The sequence below is a fragment of the Pezoporus flaviventris genome, unplaced genomic scaffold (genome assembly GCF_033815535.1).
Source record: "Pezoporus flaviventris isolate CSIRO_AGI_PZ_B2104156 unplaced genomic scaffold, CSIRO_AGI_Pfla_v1 ptg000007l, whole genome shotgun sequence".
NCBI classification, from domain to species: Eukaryota; Metazoa; Chordata; class Aves; order Psittaciformes; family Psittacidae; genus Pezoporus; species Pezoporus flaviventris.
In genome coordinates this window covers 53,159,124-53,178,975 of record NW_026892555.1, presented here as the reverse complement: position 1 = coordinate 53,178,975, position 19,852 = coordinate 53,159,124, and the positions used below count along the sequence as shown (strand labels likewise).

At 38.4% G+C, this 19,852-nt stretch overlaps 1 protein-coding gene across 1 annotated transcript in view; it reads left to right on the top strand.

Annotated features, from left to right (window-relative positions):
• PIEZO2 (piezo type mechanosensitive ion channel component 2) overlaps positions 1–19,852 on the top strand; it is a 295,675-nt gene that overhangs the window by 36,369 nt on the left and 239,454 nt on the right. The window contains exon 2 of the mRNA XM_061448817.1: positions 18,654–18,749. Coding sequence (XP_061304801.1) covers positions 18,654–18,749 — 96 coding nt within the window. The remainder of the gene's footprint in view (positions 1–18,653; positions 18,750–19,852) is intronic.

The window sequence follows — 19,852 nt, the reverse complement described above, 5'->3', positions numbered from 1 at the left end:
TCTGTGAACCACCTCCAATGTTTTGTTAGTATTTTAGCAGTCCAAAACTAAATGGTTATATCCAAACTCAATGGCATGAGATATATACACAGGGCTATTGGAGCCTCTTTAAATGAATGCCAGCTTATATAAAGTATGATTTAAATGTAAATAATATGATGGAAAAAGATTACACAGACAATGTCACAAGTTTGCATTATGTAATACTGATGAATAAACAGTATAAATATCTCAAAAAATATTTGTGGGGTTTTGGGGGGGGGGTCTGGGGTTTTTGGATTGCTTATAAAGATTTATGTTCTCACACTGTGAGATCATGACGCTTGGTACTTCTGTGAAGACAAAAGCAATGGTTTGAGGTCACTATTTTTCTGGAGAACAAACTGATAGGAATCATAACTGTGATTGCCTTGGAACTACAGTAGTTTGTTCCAGTAGTTCCAGTTGTAAGAATAAGGTACAAAAAGATGATTAGCAATGCAGATAAGTTGTTTGCTACCAAAAATGTGTAGTGTCAGTGTGTAGTTGTTACAGTGATTAGAACTATTGCAAGATGAGGAAAGCAGCCTGCGTATCATCACAAAGTGGAGTTGGAAGAATGAAGTCAGCATCACTCTCAACATGATAATGTACAACTTTTAATCTCCAGATGTTGAAATGGCCAATGTTTACTATAAGGTATGCTTGAAATATATAATTCTAGCTGCTTTTACTTACTGAATCAGCCTGATTGCTCTTTACATGAGACATCCAGGCATATTGTCAGACTACTTAAAATATATTGATACAAGGGTATGGCTGGTTTGGTCTGGGGTGTGTGCAAGCACATGTACATGTATCAGTATATTATTTTTATCTTCTATTAGAGGGATATTCTTTGTGGTTTGTTTCTTGGTGCTGCTGGTTGTGTTTCAAGAACAAACAGGAAAAAAACCCGAAGGGTTCCAGGAATAGCTTAAGTGCAGAATTCAGAATCGATTTCTGCTTAGTATAACCTTGATGCTCTGCATCTGAGCATCACTCTACCCCCTCCAAAAAAGCCGCCCTCAATTTTTGTTTTTGCTTCTTCATAAAGTAGTCATATGCTTCTCCAAAGCCCCCTGACATATAGCAGTAGTACAAACTCTGGGCTCCTTGGATCTTCCTTCAGTTATATCTCTGCATACTGGAAAGTTACCCAGTCTTGCTGGTGCGTACTTACATCCAGCTGAGTTTGCGTGGTGGTGTTTGTGGTGAGCTGTTCTGTGCCCCCACACCTGAGGGCAGAGTCTGGAGAAAAGAAGCATTCACTTCTCATCTGTATCCAAGAGTGAAAATAAAACCAGAGAAGTGTTTGCTTTCTGGTGAGCAACAGCTTAACGTGGGTGACTTTGAGTGTTTATAAAGAAATGGATCAAATTAAAACATGTCAAGAATAGTGCTTAAAGGATCTCTTAAAATATCTTGTCTCAGTATTCTGGAGAATAATTTTTGTCCTTTTATTGTTTTTCCTGAGTGGATTAATAATATGGATAAACAGGCTAGTTCAAGAATACTGAAATTATGGCAGGGTTATACTCCTAATTGAATGCCATGTTTTTCTTGTTCTGGTGCTATACTCTGAGCAGACCCAATGCTTCATATTGAAGTAGTCCTGGGCTAGAGTTTTATTCTTTCTCTATTTGCATTAGCAGATTATCTTAACTTTCAGATGGACAGATCTGAATTCAAGAAATGTGGTTAAATCTCCTTTTGTTAGGCTTATACAGATTTAAACAGAAGAATTCGACTTTTTGTTGTACTTTGGTAAATGGAAGTTTGCCCAGGTTAAGGGCTTTAGGATTTGGCTCAATGTTTATTTTAAATGCTCATTTCCCAGACATAAACTGTTATAATAGAAGCATCCAGATATTTGAGAATATACTGCAATTGTATTTTTGTGTGCTTCGGATGTGCTTTGACTAAAAAGAAATAGGAGATGTTTGAACCATGAAGTATATTTTTCCTGAGGAAAACCTTTCCCATGCTGCAGTAGCACGGCAGACTGGTGGACAGGTGGACAGGTTTTCTATTGTTTTTTTGGGGGTGATTTTCGTCTTCCCATCCCACCTCATCCAAGTCTTAAGTATAGTGATAAAACAGAGATACAGGCTGTGTCTTTTTGCCCTGAAGATAAATTCAGTGCTCAAAGATAGGATTGGATGGTGTCAAGAATAACTTTTTTGATGCTGAACTAAGGGAAAACTGACTTAAAACTACAGATATATTCTCAGATATATATGCCTGAGATGATCTGCTAATTTTGGTACCATGTAGCTTGTGCAGTCTTGGTTATGGGGTTCTTTTTCAGTGAAATAAGAAGCACAGGTAGCTGATGTGGAATGTTTGGGTACCATTAGCACTCAGGTTTTACCAAGATTAAGGATTTATTTGAGTCCAGAAGTTTTAATCTTGAAACAAGCATTGATTTAGAGCTCAACTGTTGATTCTTGGCCTATGCTTTTTTTTGTTTGTTTGGTTGGTGTTTTTTTTTTTTTTTTAATAAGCGTAAAATAATAATAATTTTTAGATGTTGAATTTGGAGGGAAGTGATGTTTCCTCACTCACAGCATCTGAAGCTAATTTGAAATCTACTGATTCTGTTGCCTGCAAATAAACTGCAAGTCTGATTCAACATCTGGGCAGGGTATTATTTTTGGAAATCCTCTGGACCACTGAAAAAAAAAAGGAGCAGAGGACCCACTTTTCTTTACTGCTCTGGACAGGGCTGTTGGAAGAGAATGGAAGCTTTCTTCTGAAATGTCAGATTTATTATGCGGAGATTGCACAAAAAAGGGTGGGGGTCAGATTCAGATTGCCAACTTTTCCTAACCACAAAGCAGAATATGCTCCCCTTTCCCCAGTCCAGGACTCCATGTAATAATCAAACCATTCATACTTGTTTCAATCAGCATTTTAATACTTGCTTTTTTTTTTTTTAAGCTCTTCAAATATTTCTTAGCTAAAAGCTGATAAATGGCTTTTGGCTTACCAGGTTGACATTCATCTTCAGGAAAATGATTGCAACTTTGGCAGGAGAGATGAGCTCAATTAACAAAAATGCATCAATTAAATTAGGACTCTCTCTCATGCATAGTCAAAAATATGTTGTGTGCTTTTCTAAATCTGCAGTTAAAACTGTAACTTTGTATGGGCTACCATATCAGCCACTTTGCTATCCATGTTCTGTATCAAAATCAACAAAGGCAGCCTTGTTAGGCTGTACAGTTCAGGACGCAGTTCACGCTGCACTGCATCACTTCAGAGATTAGAAATACTCTTTAACAAGCTCGATTGAAATTGCATGAAATAATAATAAAATATCATTTCTTCTTTTTTGGGGATATATTGGGCTACAGTTCCCATTTTCAGATGAAACCATTCAGTATTTAGCTCTTTCAAGAACTGCCTTTTTATTCCATATGCTTCTAGGTGAAAGAAACAAATACACCAGTTGATTGTTTGCTGACTGAGAGTGAGAGCATGGCATACACACTGTTCTCTTGCCATGCGAATGAATCGAGCTAACTAAGAATCTGACTACTTTATAAAAATCTTATTCGCAAACTAAACAGTATTCCCAGACATTTTGAGATGGTCGTATTTTAGGTCTAATAGTATTGGTTCAGGGTCACTTAGCCTTGTGTAAAAGTGACAAAAAAAGGACAGGTTTCTAGTCAATTGTTCCTGTTTTCAGAAATAATTTGATATGAAGGATTTTGGGTCACTGTTGTTGATCAGGTTGCAGTGGCTTATGAACAAGCAATGTATTTTGCCTAATGCACAAACAAGTTTAGCTACTACATTGTGGATTCTGTTAAAGTTTATGAATTCTTCTGCCCTTACTGGAAAAGTCCTGGGAAAGAGGACAAACGCTTGAATAAGGAATGCAGGATCAGGGTATTACTGTGTTCATTTGGATCAGCTTCTTGGGTTACTGTTGTTTCCTTGTAGTTCAGGTAAGCCACGCATCAGATTTTGTATGATTAACCAGTGAAGGCAGTGATTAGGTTGTTTCAGATGACTGTGTAATGTTTGTTGGAATTTTATCCTTTACATTTGAACTGAGATTTTTCTGGGATTCCTGTGAATTTGAGGGAGGAGAGTAGGATGAAGTGAAGGGAAAGAAAGATGTTAACGACTCTCCTAGTCTAGAGGAAGAAGAAAAGCAGCTAGTGGTTTGGAATAAAGTATGAGTTTGCTTCTATCTTGTTAAAACTTAATCTTCCCTTAAAGATTGATATATTAGTTTAGTGATACAAACACTTCAAATTTAAACCAACCTGATGGCTTAAAACATGAGACCACCAGGAAAGCACAAAATTTGGCAAGTTTAATCAAAAATGCTAAAATAAACATAGGATTTAGAAAAGATATGTTTGAGAATTCTGAGGCATTAATACTACTAGATTTATGATTTCCTGTAATACAGTCTACTCTTAACAAACATGCTCTCACAAATATTTTTCTATTTGTATGTATCTGTGGCTACAGGGCCATTGCTTGTGTATGGCTGCTAATGAATGCATTTGGAAGCAGATGAGGGGTGTTAAGTCTGTCATCTTGGAGGGTGGGAATACTTTTATCCTCCTGCTGGAGCTGCATCCCAGGACTGCTGCTTGTCCCTTTACCACTTGTGTTATCTCAAAAGGCATGGCAGTATTTTTCTAACATGGTACATGTGCATCTTTTCCTGACAGGTGTTCAGATACTGAAGTGTTTTGCACAGGGTAAGAACACAAATGTGTTTAGAACTGGTGACTCCACAATGTTTTCAAGCAGAAAATGAAGCAAATAGTAAGGAGAAAACAACTGTAAAAGTGGTGCAGATATGACTAGGAGAATCATTTTACCAGATAATGGTTTCCTCTTGCTTTGTGTGATTAAAAAGAAAAGTAGGTATTTATTTTGGAGTACAGTCTTGCTTGTATGTACATCTGCCACCTTTTTGGAAGGGAGACAAGGATATCTTTTTGTGGACAGGTTGTGTTCTTGGAACTGCAGGATTAAGTTTGGGAACTTGTCACTTCGCTACAGGGCTGTCATATAAATGTGGTAAAATCAAGTAATTTTCTGTTGTTTTGATACTTATTTGTATAAACCAGGTAAAGATATTTCTATTTTCCCAACTCTAAACTGTGTTGTCTGCTGAAGTTGTCTGCTTTTTGATATGTTTGGGTAGTCGCTACCATAAAGAGGTATTAATCTTGGTCAGATTTATTTTTCCTTACTGGAAGATTTTCTGTTCCATGGGCTTTTAGAAAGATAACTCTGCATGTGCCTGATCATTATAATAAAATCATTTTCTTTAGAATACTTCAAAGCAGTGTTTGATTTTCCCATATTTTATCCTTTCCCTTTTCATCTTCAAAGTTCCTCCTCCTGAGAAATCTGTGTGAGGGTGGGGAAGAACAGAAAGATACGAAACTAAATGTAAAATGTCTTTTTGATTTTACTGTGAGTAGAGTTGACATTGGCACTTTTCCTGAAAACCTAAGAAGTTGTATTACATGCCTGCTGAATTCACCATTTGTGCTTCTGGAAGTTTCTCTCTTCCTCACCTTCTCAGCAGTGATGTGCCACGGTACGCTCATGATGGCGATGAGACACGATGCCTTTTAAGAGCTACAGATAGTTTATTTCTAGTTTTAGGCACACAGTTGCACTGTTTTCACCAGTAGTCAGTTTCTGAAGTTCCTGGCCCCCCCTTCTCCCCCCTTTTCACAGGGTGTTCCCTGCCTTGGTTGTGCCAGCACTGAGTGCTGCAAGCAGCTATGCTGATATGACTGCGGTGATGGCTTGGGAGTCACAGGGGACACTTGGCAGAAGGATTCCTTTAGCTTTGCTGCCAAAGAAAACACATGTTCCTAAATAGGAAGGCATAGGCTAACATGCTCCATTGCTTTGTTTGCACATCGAGTATTTTGCAGTCAGAAAACAGTGCTGCCGTTTCCATGCCAGCAGAACCATCTCGGCTGTTAAATAATCTTGTGGCAGCCGCTGAAGAGGAGAAACATTGATGCTAAGAGTGCCATGTACTGCACTACTTGGTGTTTTCTCAGCGGGGAAGCAGCAGGGTCTGGGTGCCGAGGCTTTTGCCGACAGCTCTTGGCTGGGGTGCAGCAAAGGCCTGTTTCAAAGGCTGGTAAAGTTCAGCAGGCCCCAAGGTGGGGTGATGACTCCACAACTGTCAGGTCCAAATGGGGTACAAATTTGTCTTATGGCAGACCGTGCCTTTGTAGCTAGAGGCTGGCTCTTCATCCTTCACCTTCTGATTGTATGACATCGGGATAGTGGCTGTCAGTTACAACTGCTCTGCTTGTCCTCTTTGTTGGAGGCTAAATGGAAATGTAAGCAGGTTGCAGTGGACTGTGACTGGGCACTGTACCTGTCCTAATAAACCCTCAGGTACTGATAACAGGATTGTAAAGGGAAGAAGTCTTTGAGACTGAATGCCAAACGTGGCATTGCACTCTCCCATCAGTCTGTCCTTATTTTTCTTGTCTTGAAAGGTTCCTTTACATGTATTACCTCTGAAATTCACTTTCAGATTTTTCCTCATATGATAACTAACCTATAGACAGTGTCGTTGAAACTGATATATATGGACCCAAACATTCTACAGAATTTTTTCCCATTTTTTTGCAGGTATAAAAATACAAGCTGAAATTGGGTGAGCAGGATTTCTTGGTGGATTTTAGCAGTCATCTTAAAATTCTTACCTTAGAGCATTTATTTGGGGAACAAAGGCAGGATTTTCCTAGAATTCCAGAATTGGAATCCTGAGAATCTTATGAATTGGTAGAAGTTCAGGGGCAGTGATGGTATACTCTGTGGAATAGTGATATTTTTGCAAGTAGACCATGATGCCCTAAGCAAAGGATAAATGCTTGTAGTCATGCTGGTTAACTGTTCCTGGTTAGGAAGTAACACAAACTCCAACCTGCTTTAATATATGTAGTAGCAGGATCCTAACTCTTCTTGCCTTTGTAGTAAATAAGCTTTCTTCTTTTGACCTGATAACGCATTAGCAGAGCAACATTACTGAGTTAGGTATCTCTCAAGCTTGGAAGTGGCTGGTGGGTTTTCTTTCTGCAGCTCCATCTTTTCATTTCCATTGCTTAACGCCATTCAGTAAAGCATGAAGTTAATAATTTTTCTAGCGTAAGAAATAAGAATAGTCCTGTAAAACTGACTTGCTGTTGTACATTGATGTAGCTGTTAATGAAGAGAAGCCTCCATGTTCAAATAAAAATCCAACATTTTACTTATTCTGGCACATTTTCTTTTCTGGAGCTACAGACTTCATCCAAGATTAATTCTGGTCAGTTTACTCACGAAGATTACTTTGAAATCCATGTTTTGTGTTCTCAACTGGAATAAATTTTTGTCAGTTACTGACAAAAATACTTTCTTGAGCAGATAAAAAGTTATACTAATGGAAGTGCTGATAAATAAAGTTATATGGATTATGTAAGTCTCTGCCGCTGTTATCTTCACTGTATGTAGAACCCTTGTCAGTAAGGGATCATTGGCTTCCCTGCAGAGATTGTGAAGAAAAACATGGTTTTTATTTAAAACACAGCTTGATGTTTGAATCTTTCGTAAATTTTCAGGATATGTTTAAATCAAATTTAATGTGCCCTTCACTTAGTTTTAATCCTCCAGGATGTATACTTTGGCTCTTTCTCAAGAAATGATCTTCTCAGACTCTCAGTGGACTTATTTCTCCAAAGCTGAGATCTTGCTCAAGTAAAGAGATGCTGGTTTGGGTTTGGGTTTTTCTGTATGAATTTGAGGTGGGTTTTTTTGGTTGGTTAGTTGTTTTATTTATTTGGTTGATTGGTTGAAGTACACTATTGCATTTTGAGAATGAAGATTCATGTTGTGACCTTTAACTTTACCTGTACCCATCTTGATGTATTCTGAATATGCCTAATTGGCTATGTTGAGAGCTCTAGCAGTTACTTGGTGGTGAACCCTAACATCCTTGGTGGGATGTGGCTGCTTTACTTTTTATGCTGATGGGATGCTACATAATATCACTTGATATCTTCAGGACAGTGGCTTGACTCCAAAGAAATACGTAGTTAGACTTTATATTGGGCTAGATATAAACAGAATTCCTAACTGCGTGGGAAGTTTTCTTCAAGTTAAACTTCTTCTTAACTTCCCACATTCAAATCTTCTTGGACAAGGGCACAATGGTTTGTTATATAAACATGAAAGAGGTATTAAATAATTTTGAATTTCCAGTCTTGCTCTTAAAATTTGGCTGGGAGCTTATCAAAGGTCTGGGGGAGTTTCTGCAAATCATGTTCTGGGGGAAAATAATCATTGTTACAGATGCCATGTAATAGGAAATGGGTATGTGGAAGTAACTTCCCACAAGTATGAGAGATTTGGCAACCTTATCTCAGTACTGTAGAAAGTAACATTTTGGGGGCAGACCATCTTGAATGATGTGTATAGAAACAGATGCGGTATTAACATGTGTGCCTTGTGCTTTATGGGGAATGTTTTTACTCAGAATAGTACTTCACAGAATAGTTCTTCACAATAAGGGTGTTTTCTTTTTTCTTAAATGACGATGTGCACTCTGTCTTTCTGTTTGAAAACTGGACAAGACCGTGGTCCGGTTTCAATGCTCAGAAATTCTGATGGAGGTTTTTCATTCAATGCTAGGTAAGTGTTGCATTTGAAACCCATATTAAAAGGCATCTGCCTCAGAAGGACTTTGTAGTGCAGACACTGTGGTCATGTGCATGTGAAATTTCTTTGGGAGTCAGATGGGAGTAATATTACTTCTCCAGAATAAGCAGTCTTTGTGATCAAATCAGATTTGTGGTTACAAAGTCTCCCAACATCTCCTTGGGTTCTGAGATTCTTTGGGTTCTCCAGGATCCTTTCCTGGTTCCTAGTTATGAGAAATAGTTTGCAAGGCAATTCGTGGCTTTCCTGAAAAGATTTCCTGTAGTAGATTGAAACTTCGTCATAGTAAGAGAAAGTTGATTAGCATATTTTAAGTAGAGAAAGAAATGCACAATTCTCCTTTAAACAAGTGATTCATTATTGGACAAGAAATATCAGTTGGGATAGTGACATCATGAGAATGAGGGGCTTGCATCCGCTTTATGCAATTGACAGATATCCTGGAGATAACTATTTTTAAAGTCCTGTTTCCTTTGGTAAACATTGTGGCTTTGTAGCACTGTCTGAAGTGCTCCTTCATCACCCAGATTTATAGCTTGCAGTTCCAACCCTCTGAGCCCTTTTTTTCAGTGATGGACCAAGAAAGGAAGTTTATCTATCCTTTCCTCTACTGGAATAAATAATGGCAGAGTTTCAAACACTGCATTCATATTTGTAACTTCACTAATGATGCTCATATTTCTTAGTGTTAACACCTCTCTGATGTTTAGTCATGTTTATATTCCTCAGAGGTGTTTGGGTAGTTTTTTTGCTGTGTTCTTCATCTGAGTCAGGGTTTTTTAGCACTGGTGTCAGAGTAAGCAACAGCTGTCAAAAAAAAAAGAAGTTGCTTGGTTTTTTCTTCATCTTATGTCAATTGATTTATGGTGATTTGTATGTTTTAAGAGACGATGAGTGTGGAAGGCTGTGCGGGATTGGTAACATGTGCTGAAATTTCATTTCTGCTTACTCAAAGCGTTTGACTGAGTAGCTGTTCCTGGTGTCTGATAGCTTCTTAGCAGCTGTAAATGAAGGTGTTGATCCCTTTCTGCTCGTGGAGATCTCTGTCACACAGCTGTCTCCACATCGTGACCCTGGTTGATGTTGTATTTAGCAGCAGCACTGTATGACGTTTGGTCGTCATCTGTGTTCTGCATTTGCTGTTATTTTTAGTTTGAGTCTTGCCAGGGTTATGCAACTGTAGCAGCACTACTGGACTGCTGTCTCTGGATGTCCAGGGGCAAGGAACATGCTTTTCTCATCCCGTGAAGATGAATGAGGAGCAGAGTGATTTCTTCAGCTCTCAGTTACTTTCCTAGAGAGAGAAGCTTGGAGAGGGAAGAGCTGTTGCTGGAGCAGGGATGTGAATGTGGATAGGCAGCCACCTTGGTAGAGGAATATGTCTTCCTTCTTTTCTCAGTCCAATTAATTAATAGATGTGCGCACATAATGCAAAGTGGTGTGACTTCAGTGAAATGAGCTCATGAAATTGAGTGCTTACTATTTCAATGCCTGGCATGCTGTACTGATCACAAAGCCTGAGGACAACATAGATCCCAGAATTGCCATCTGGTTTTGTTATGTAGAGAGAGAGGTGCCAGCTGCACAACAGAGTTTATGACCACTGTTTTCTGAGTGGAGCTTTCTTTGACATGTTTTAATTGTATGAAGTGGGTGAGGGAAGGGGAAGGAGTGTACCTAAAATGATCTTTAATCACTGTGACAGAGGAGACTAAAACTGAAAGATGTATATGTATATAAAGAGGTCTCAAAACAATCATAAATCAAACCACTCAACCAGAAAAATTCAACCTTGTCTCAAATTGATTGGTTGAGTAAGAGATTATGAACACAACGTAGAAAGTCAAAACCGTAAGGCAGTCGAAGAGACAGTAGAATTTAGTTCCAGTCTACCACTGAGCTTGAACTGAGTTATGACGTTAAGAAGATCTTTCAATGGGAAAAAATACTGATGATGGTGTCCATCATGCTTTTTACTTTTGAAATACCTGTGTACTTAGTTGTGTCAGTAAAGCATGTCGACATTGGATTTGCTTGTGAAAGTAGATACTCCTTTAAAATACATTATTCTGAGTATGTGATGATTGTGGTATACTTGCTCCTGAGGTCTTCTGCTAATTTTCCTCATGTCAAGTATAGCTGGGGAGTATGAGTCCTGTCCCTAGGAGCTGAAAGAGGTGAGCAAGGTGTTTTATTGTTTTCTCTCTCTCTGCACTTGATTCCCAGGCAATATATGCCACAAAGTTAAATCAGTTCCAGGTAGATTCTGGTAGAGAGAAGCTTACTGAAACTGCTGCTCTGAGGGAGGAAAGGGAAAAAAAGTCAGAGCAAACAATCCCACCCCAACACCCTTTGAAAAGTATTCACTGTCCATCAGTCATCTCTCCTGATGAACACTGAGCAGTGCAGAAAATGTGATTGTAGGAGTGCTGGCATGAACTAAATGCACGGTATTTATCTTTCTCTCAAAGTATGCATGTCTTTTTTCCAAAAGAAAAAGGTTTTCTCTCTGCTGTAGCACAACTAGATAAGTGCTGCTGCTTTGTGCAGCATCTCTTGTGGAAAAGTTGGCTCTGGAGTGGGGTGGAGAGTGCTGTATGTTAGCACGGCATTATCAGCAGAGCTGTTTAATGTTAACAGAGTATTGGCTTGTGCAGGAGGTAACTTGTCCTGTGCTGACACAGTTCTGTGTGGTTCTGCACTGTACATCAAAGGCTGTAACCATTAATTTGCTCTAAAAGGACGATAAGATTACATGCATTTCATTTAACTGTCTTGCACAGCAGTGTATGATTACAATCTCATCTGTCATAAGCATTATTTTAAAGGGAATTCCTCAGAAGTGAGTGAGAGCAAAACTCTGCAAGGAGTTAACCCCTTCTCCTGAATTTCAGTAAGAAAAGATGAAGTTCACACATAGCCGTAGCGCCCACTGAACTTCAGCTGTCAGATACTTGACATTACTAGAAGCTATAGTTCTTTAAGAAGGACATTTTTGGTCACTTTCAGAGTGTTATTCTTAAAATTAGGTTGTTTACAGCATATCTAATTTCACAGTGAGTGGCAATTGTTTCCTAGTTTTAAAAGATCTTGGAGAAAAAGTTTCTGAAACAAAGTTTGTAATTCTGAAGCAGAAATTTGAAATGAAAAAATGTTAGAAGGTATAAAAAAATAGCAATTTATAGAAGTAATAGAACTTTCTTCAGAAACTAGTTACATGTATTTCTTATTGCAACAAACTTATTTTTTAATCTACTTGCTTTATTATTTTTGCTGCATTTGGTGGGTCATGGCTATGTCAGGTAAAAGTGGGAAATCCACAGAGACTTAGTACGATTTGCACGTGTCTCTAAGCTGAAAAGGAGACGTTTGCTCCCCCTTGTACTTGACCAGTTGCTGGCTTGTAACATGGAGGAGAGTAACTGCTCTGTCATCTTTCTGGAAGATCCTGTTCTGTGGTGATTTAATACTGGGTCGTTTTATTCAGACCACAGTGAATGAGCTTAACTTTTTACTGTGTTAGCTTGTAAACACTGCTCATCAGACAACAGCAAGCAGTGTATATAGAGTCTTTTGAGTGTTTGCTTTGATGTGAGGTTAGGTGGGCTTTCTCCTCAAGCACACCCCTGCCCCCACGGGCAAAGGCACCACGTAACTGTAAGGAAATACTGGAGAGCAGTTTGCTAACATTTTGTATGAATGTATGTGTGTGTGTTTTAGTTAAAGAAGGCTGCATTTAATTTCTTTTTTACGTTTGCTGGTTGATATGTTTTATGTTTGGTATGTATGGTTTTATGTTTAAAGCTTTTTAATTTCTAGTAATACTCACTCAATATAGAATCATAGAATCATAGCATAGTTAAGGTTGGAAAGGACCTTAAGATCATCTAGTTCCAACCCCCCTGCCATGGGCAGGGACACCTCGCACTAAGCCATGTCACCCAAGGCTCTGTCCAACCTGGCCTTGAACACCGCCAGGGATGGAACATTCACAGCTTCCCTGGGCAACCCATGCAAGTGCCTCACCACCCTAACAGGAAAGAATTTCCTCCTTATATCCAATCTAAACTTCCCCTGTTTAAGTTTGAACCCGTTACACCTTGTCCTGTCACTATAGTCCCTAATGAAGAGTCCCTCCCCAGCATCCTTATAGCCCCCCCTTCAGATACTGGAAGGCTGCTATGAGGTCTCCACGCAGCCTTCTCTTCTCCAGGCTGAACAGCCCCAACTTCCTCAGCCTGTCTTCATACAGGAGGTGCTCCAGTCCCCTGATCATCCTCATGGCCCTTCTCTGGACTTGTTCCAACAGTTCCATGTCCTTTTTATGTTGAGGACACCAGAACTGCACACAATACTCCAGGTGAGGTCTCACAAGAGCAGAGTAGAGGGGCAGGATCACCTCCTTCGACCTGCTGGTCACGCTCCTTTTGATGCAGCCCAGGATCCGGTTGGCTTTCTGGGCTGCGAGCACACACTGAAGCCAGCTCATGTTCATTTTCTCATCGACCAACACCCCCAAGTCCTTCTCTGCAGGGCTGCTCTGAATCTCTTCTCTGCCCAACCTGTAGCTGTGCCTGGGATTGCGCTGACCCAGGTGTAGGACCTTGCACTTGGCATGGTTAAACTTCATGAAGTTGGCATCAGCCCACCTCACAAGTGTGTCAAGGTTTTTTGTTGCTTGCTTTCAGGGACTTATTTCAGATCAGCTGGGTATAAGAATGCATGAACAGCATCAGCTCTGTCTTTCAGCCAGCAATCCTTGCCTGCTCAAGGTTAGATATTTTTTTTTTCAGCAGGACTTTTTCCAATGAATATTTTCACTGGATGTATTTTCTGTCACTGGAAAAATAAGCATGAATGTTAAAACAAATTTTAATCTAAAGCTAGCAATCTTGAAAAATATCCTTGCATAGCTTTCTTAATCTTGCAGCTGTAAAGTCGTTAACTCAGGATGCTAATGCTGTGCAATATCCTGCTGAAGGTGGAAGACACATGGCCTCATTGTAGTTGGCTGAATCAATTTCTTCTGACGCTAATGCGCACATTAGCATGAACACATTAGTCCAGAGAGGATAACGCTAAGAATGTTAGCATTAATGGCAGTGCCTTATTAGCAAATTCAGAAGTAGTGAGTGGATGGGTAATTCTGTCTTCACCTGTCCATATTTTCTGTTGTCATGGCTTTTGACACAATTCTAGCTTACAAATGGAAAGTCAGTAGTCTGTTGGTACTATGCCTGCCCTCTTAAAGGCTTATTTTTTTTAACAGGTAGTTTCCACTTCTGAATTAAATGCATTTTAAATATTTTGTAGAATTAAACTAAACACATCTTTTACGAGGCTATTTTTCCCTCTCCAAGAACAAACTTGGGGCAAAATTCTCCATTGCCACCCAGTTCGCCCTCCAGCATTTCCTATTTGAGAGTAAAATACAGATTCTATCCAAATTATTCTCTTTAAGTAGAAGAAAGGAAAGGACCATTGGTAGGAATATGAAATAATCGCATGCAACAGCTGTTAGAATTTTGATGTTGGAATAAACCAATATCTACATGTAGTAACTCAGTGGTGAGTCTAAGAAGGAGTAGTAGATTCCTTCAAGTTTGAAAGCATTCTTCTTTGACTGTCGTATAATAATGAAATACAAAATCTAGAAGGAAAAGGTTACATGATGTCATGTGATTTATGCTTTTCTGGTTTTGGTGGTTTTTTTAAGATTGATGCATACTGTACATAGCTAAAGAATAAATTATTTTTTTCAAATTCAGTGTAATAAAAACTTAGGCTTTTTTTTCAATTTTGCATTAAAGATATGCTTCAGACTAAAGTTTGAGCAGACAGCATCTGTGTTCCCTAATAAACCATAAATTGTGGACTGTCAGGGAGTGCCTTTCTTTTCAAATGCATATGTACAGAGCATATATATGCTGTAGTCTGAAGCATTTAAAACTGTATTGTCTAATGAAAAAGAAAGCATAATATTGAAAGGTACCTCACTTAAGAGTATGTCCTTTTCACATAATTTTAGGCAATAACTTTGTGAAATCTCAGCAAAACGCATGTTTTTGGTTTTTTTTTTAATTTCGAAAAATGCAACATGCAGTAATTAATGTCCTCTTTTGGTGCTGAAATATCGACTGTTTTCATAGACTATGGCAAGAAATACACAAATATCCCTAAAATATTACCAGTCTATAACTTCCGACATGTAAAGTCTATTTTTGATTTCAAGAAGAGGAGGACTCAGTTCTTGTGTGAGAATGTCTAAGGAGTTCTTAAGCCTGACATGTTCTGATACTCTTATCTAATAGAAATTATGGATCATTACGTTAATAACACTGCTCAGCACTGGGGACATTTTTAAGGCTTTGTATGTAACTATCTGCTCTAGTAATTGTAGCATACCAGCAAAGGTTTTGTATTATAATAAAGTTAATCCTCTTACCGAAGAAGTTTCACCTGTATGAGGTAATGATTACACTCACTTCCTACCCAATCTTGTAAAAATATTTTAAAATGTCTTTCACAATTGTGTATTCTGGAGTTTTGTTAGCAGAGGCTGTTAGAAAGCCTGGTGAGAAATGTGGGTTAAAAAAGAAGACTGAAAGGAAAGTGTATGTGGACTTTCAGAGCACTGAACAGACTGCCCTGGGGGGGTGTGGAGTTTCCCTCTCTGGAGACATTCAAAACCTGCTTAGACTTGTTCATGTGCAACCTGCTCTAGGTGGCCCTCCCTTGGGAGGGGGTTGGTCTGAATGATCTTCAAAGGTCCCGTTCAACCCTAATGGTTCTGTAATTTTGCATCTATGGTATATTTATTTACCTGTTTAACTCTTTGTTTTTTTGGTTTTTTTTTTAGTGTTCTGTTTAGGCAAACCTGTACTTCTGAAACTAAGAAACTGAAGGGTTTCCTTGATACTGATCAAATTAACACTTTCAGCTTAGGAAATAATTCTTTTTTACCAGTTGTCTTCAGAATATTTTTATATAGTTTCTGCAGGACACTTTATATGAAAAAATATATAAAGGGAGGTTTGTATTGAGAAGTAATGTCAGTTAATAGTACAGTTTATGTAGTTGCAGAGAAAAAAAGCTTTTGAGGACACAGGCCTAGAAATAGTAGGCAGTAAATTTTGAGGTAAGTATAGTTCTAGAATCATTCCTCCAAAACTCATCTCACTAATCGATTAGACAATTTTGGGAAGGAGTAACAAGCCTAAAATGCTAAAATTACATTAATTTTGATAGTGCAAACTGACCAATGTAACCCACATATCCAGAAATTTCTGTGTCACGTGGCTTGCCAAGAAATTCATTTGTGTAGGTGCTTTTTTCTGTTGATGGAATTCCATTGACCTCAAATGCGACTTTCCACTGTGATGGACATCTGTGTACGTTCACCTTTGTGAAAGGAGACCATTGTGAGTGGCAGAGGGAGTGCATAGGATGGTTTCATTTGCCTTTTTTTTTGGATCATCCTTTCTTCTTGTATCAGTGACAAATGGAAGCTGCTTCTATGCCCAGCAACTTTTTCTAGATAGTTTTGAGAATGAAATCTTTAGAAATACGTATATTTGACAAATATTCATGGCTCAAGAGTTATGGCTCTTTGCTCTAGCATGTTATCTTGGTAAAGCACTAATCTCTTCAGCAAAACATGCTAGATGAATGGAGATAAACATGAAATGGAAACGGTGAGACAGTTGCAGGTAGGAATAGTAAAAATGTTGCAGATAAGGTTTGGGGGGGTTAATTTACTAATTCTGAAGAATGTATTGCTGGTGCTCTTGCAACTGCTTAAACAAATGTAGGTTTTCCAGGCGATGTATAGCCAAGGTTACTAGTTAGCTGGAGTATGCTTTGATATAAACAGAGATTCTGAATAATTGACATGGATTTATTAGCAAGCATTTATTAGCATTTGTTGACTTATGGTTAATAAAGGAGGGTATCTAAAGCCCACAGTTGCTATTTTGTATCTTTGTACTAAGAAAACTGAGTGCTAGGTGCCCTACTAGAAGTGTAGCAAGCTCAATTCTGAAGAAAATGTGTATAATGTTGCACTGAAATCAAGCTATTTGATGTGATTAGAAACTGATTGACACAATCCCTGTAATTATCAGATAATAGAAGAATAATAGTATTAGCAGATAATACTATCAGAATGATTAAGAACACTGATCCATCCCCTTCAAGTGGAAAAGCTACAAGCTTTAGATTTTCTTTGAACCACTATTGTACATTTTCTGTGAATGGCAAAGAACTTTCCATTTCAAATTAAACTTGCAGAGAAGTTGATTTATAAATTTGTCCTGATCTCAGGAGTGTCCTCTTTGCCGCTCATTCCAAGAAGGCCATATCCTGTGCTCCTCTGCAGAGCACCCTGAGAGTAAGTACATAATAGTGGGGCTGACTCCCTAGTCTCAAGTGCATTCACTTCAATGCTCTGATAATTGCTTACAGGATTCCCAGTGGAATAGGTCCTATTTACTTTATACTGCAGTTTTGCTTAGTTACAAATATAGATGTAAATCTTTGGGTACCCTTTAAAGTGTGTGGCTATAAAGGCAGCTTAAGTCGTGACAGGAGCAACCTGAGTTTACATTCTTAAAGACAAATGAGAACCTGCTCTTAAGCATTTTGGATTTTACTCTGGAAAACCCTGTGTCAAGCTTCGATAGATTTCATAGTGCTTGACATATTTTTTGAGGGCTGGTGTCAGGAACATATGAGTTTGGAAGTGGAGCACAGATGCTTTTTGTCCTTCCTTCTTGCCAGACTTACCCATAAAGTCCATATATTTCTTGGCTGTGGTGCAGACATGGAGCATACATCCAGAGTCTGTTTATCAGGGCTATTAAGGAAATAATGGAATCACAGAATAGTTAGGGTTGGAAAGGACCTTAAGATCATCTAGTTCCAACCCCCCTGCCATGGGCAGGGACAAATCAAGTCGGTTGTTCAAAACATCAGTTAGTTTGGGAAACAAAAATTACAGCTATTGAGCCGATTTCTTTGTTAATAGAGAGACTTACCAGTTTTGCATTTGTAACTAAAATGGACAGGTGTGGTAAGGATGAGGACTAATTAATGCTTGTTACCTCATATCCAGTGTACTCTCCATGAAATGTCATGAAATGGTGACTGGAGAAACTTGGGGTTTTTTGTGTACACATTTCTGGCAGGATTAAGGCTGTATCTGTCCTCCAAAACCAAGTTGTTTTGGATACGGCTGAGAAGACTTAATTGTTGCCAATTACATTCCATGTGTTAATAAATGTAGAAGTTAATTCATCTCCTGATTCCTCTGCAGTTTACTTATCTCATGGGAGCAGCCCCTTTACATTTGTAGTTCACAGTCGTTTTACTAGAACTTTGTAAAGGCAAAGAAATGGGTGATAGTAAAATTCAAAGACCTCTGTAATCATTTAAAGACATTGCTGTTTTAAAGATAACTGTTAATTTTAGGCATGCTGTAACTTGGAATCTGAATATGCTTTATAATTTTCTTCATTATTTACTGATAGCACTTAATTTGAATGTCATAAACTTGTATGTAGCTTAAAGAAAGCCAATAAGTGTTGATTTATGCACCCCTTTAAATCTGTGGGGGGAATGGTTTAATGAGTTTATATATGAGGAAAGTAAAAAGTTTAGGTAACACTAGTTCATCTTTCAGGACAAGGTCTGTATATTGGATGCACCTTTAAAACTTAAAATATATATTACTGTGAAAATGCTTCAGAAGTGTAATTAATTTTATTATTTAAGCATAAACTTGAATACTTGTGTAGAAATGGTTTAAATAAGTGATGAAAAGTTAAATAAGGTAAATACTGAACTCAAATGGGAAATGGCTTATGCTCTTGAATGATTATCCCAGGCTGATTAAGCAATATGCTCTTTTTCTTTTTTCATCACAGCCTGTGCTTTCCGTTACAATGGGCTCTCCTTTGTCTACCTCATCTACCTCCTGCTCATTCCTCTGTTTCCAGAACCCACAAAAATAACGATGCAAGGTAAGACGTTCATTGTTGCATTCTTCAGAACGTGTGGTGGACAGTAAATGCAAAAACCTTTGTGTATTAGAAGGTGAAGTCCTGACCATCTTCCTCTTATTGAATGAGCTAACTTGTAATACATACTGCAAATTCCCTGACACTGTAGTTCCACTGTATGCCGGCTTTGGTGCTGAAGGACTTCCAGCCATGATGCCATTCTTGCCACAGGGTGCAGCAGGGCTGTCTGATAGTGGTACTGGGGGATCCTTTTTATGGTATTATTTTGCCTGGAACACTGAGGTGGTGTTCTGGTGAACCACTGAGGTGGTTCATTTCTGGGTGGAAAATGAGCTTTCAACACTCCTCCAAAGCCATCCTATCATAGACTGTGCCCCAGGTCTGAATTTGTAGTTACTTTTTAGAGTTAAATTTGGTTTCAGATTTTTCATCCAACTATATTTTGGGCACTTATTTAAACATCACTGACATCCTGACTTTATACAACTGCCTTAGTAAAAATAACTAAAAAGGCTTACTGGTAGAGACAACAAATAACTGTCTACATCAGTCATTCAAGCATCTGTGTACCACATACTAATCAGACTTTTACAATTTAAAATATATAAACAATTAAGCAGACTTTTAAAGACAAACCATTTCAGAAGCATTACATTCTTTCTGTGTAAGAGGCCTGTTGTCTGTGTAAAGGACTGCTTCTTGAAAGTCAACAGAAATGGCTGTCTAACAATATCAGAATTTAAGGGTTTGTGATCTGTTGGTGGAATTTACAATGAGGATGCAATCACAGATTATTATCTACTGGTGTGCTTTGTCACCTAGTAGCCTGTTGGATGGGATTGATGATGACTGCATTTCAGAGTACTAATGCTGCTTGTTCTTGTACCTGCTTACCTGATCTTTTTCAGAGCAGTATAAAAAATAGTATCACACAATGCTAACATCAGATGGACTCATGTCTCATTTTTTTCTGATAGAAATAATGTGAAGAGTATTATGTAAGCTGGTTCCATGACACCACTAAAAAATGGATCCACATAAGAGGTCCTGAAGTTATACTGCCTTATCTTATATTGACAAATTCTTCTATTCACAAATCCATT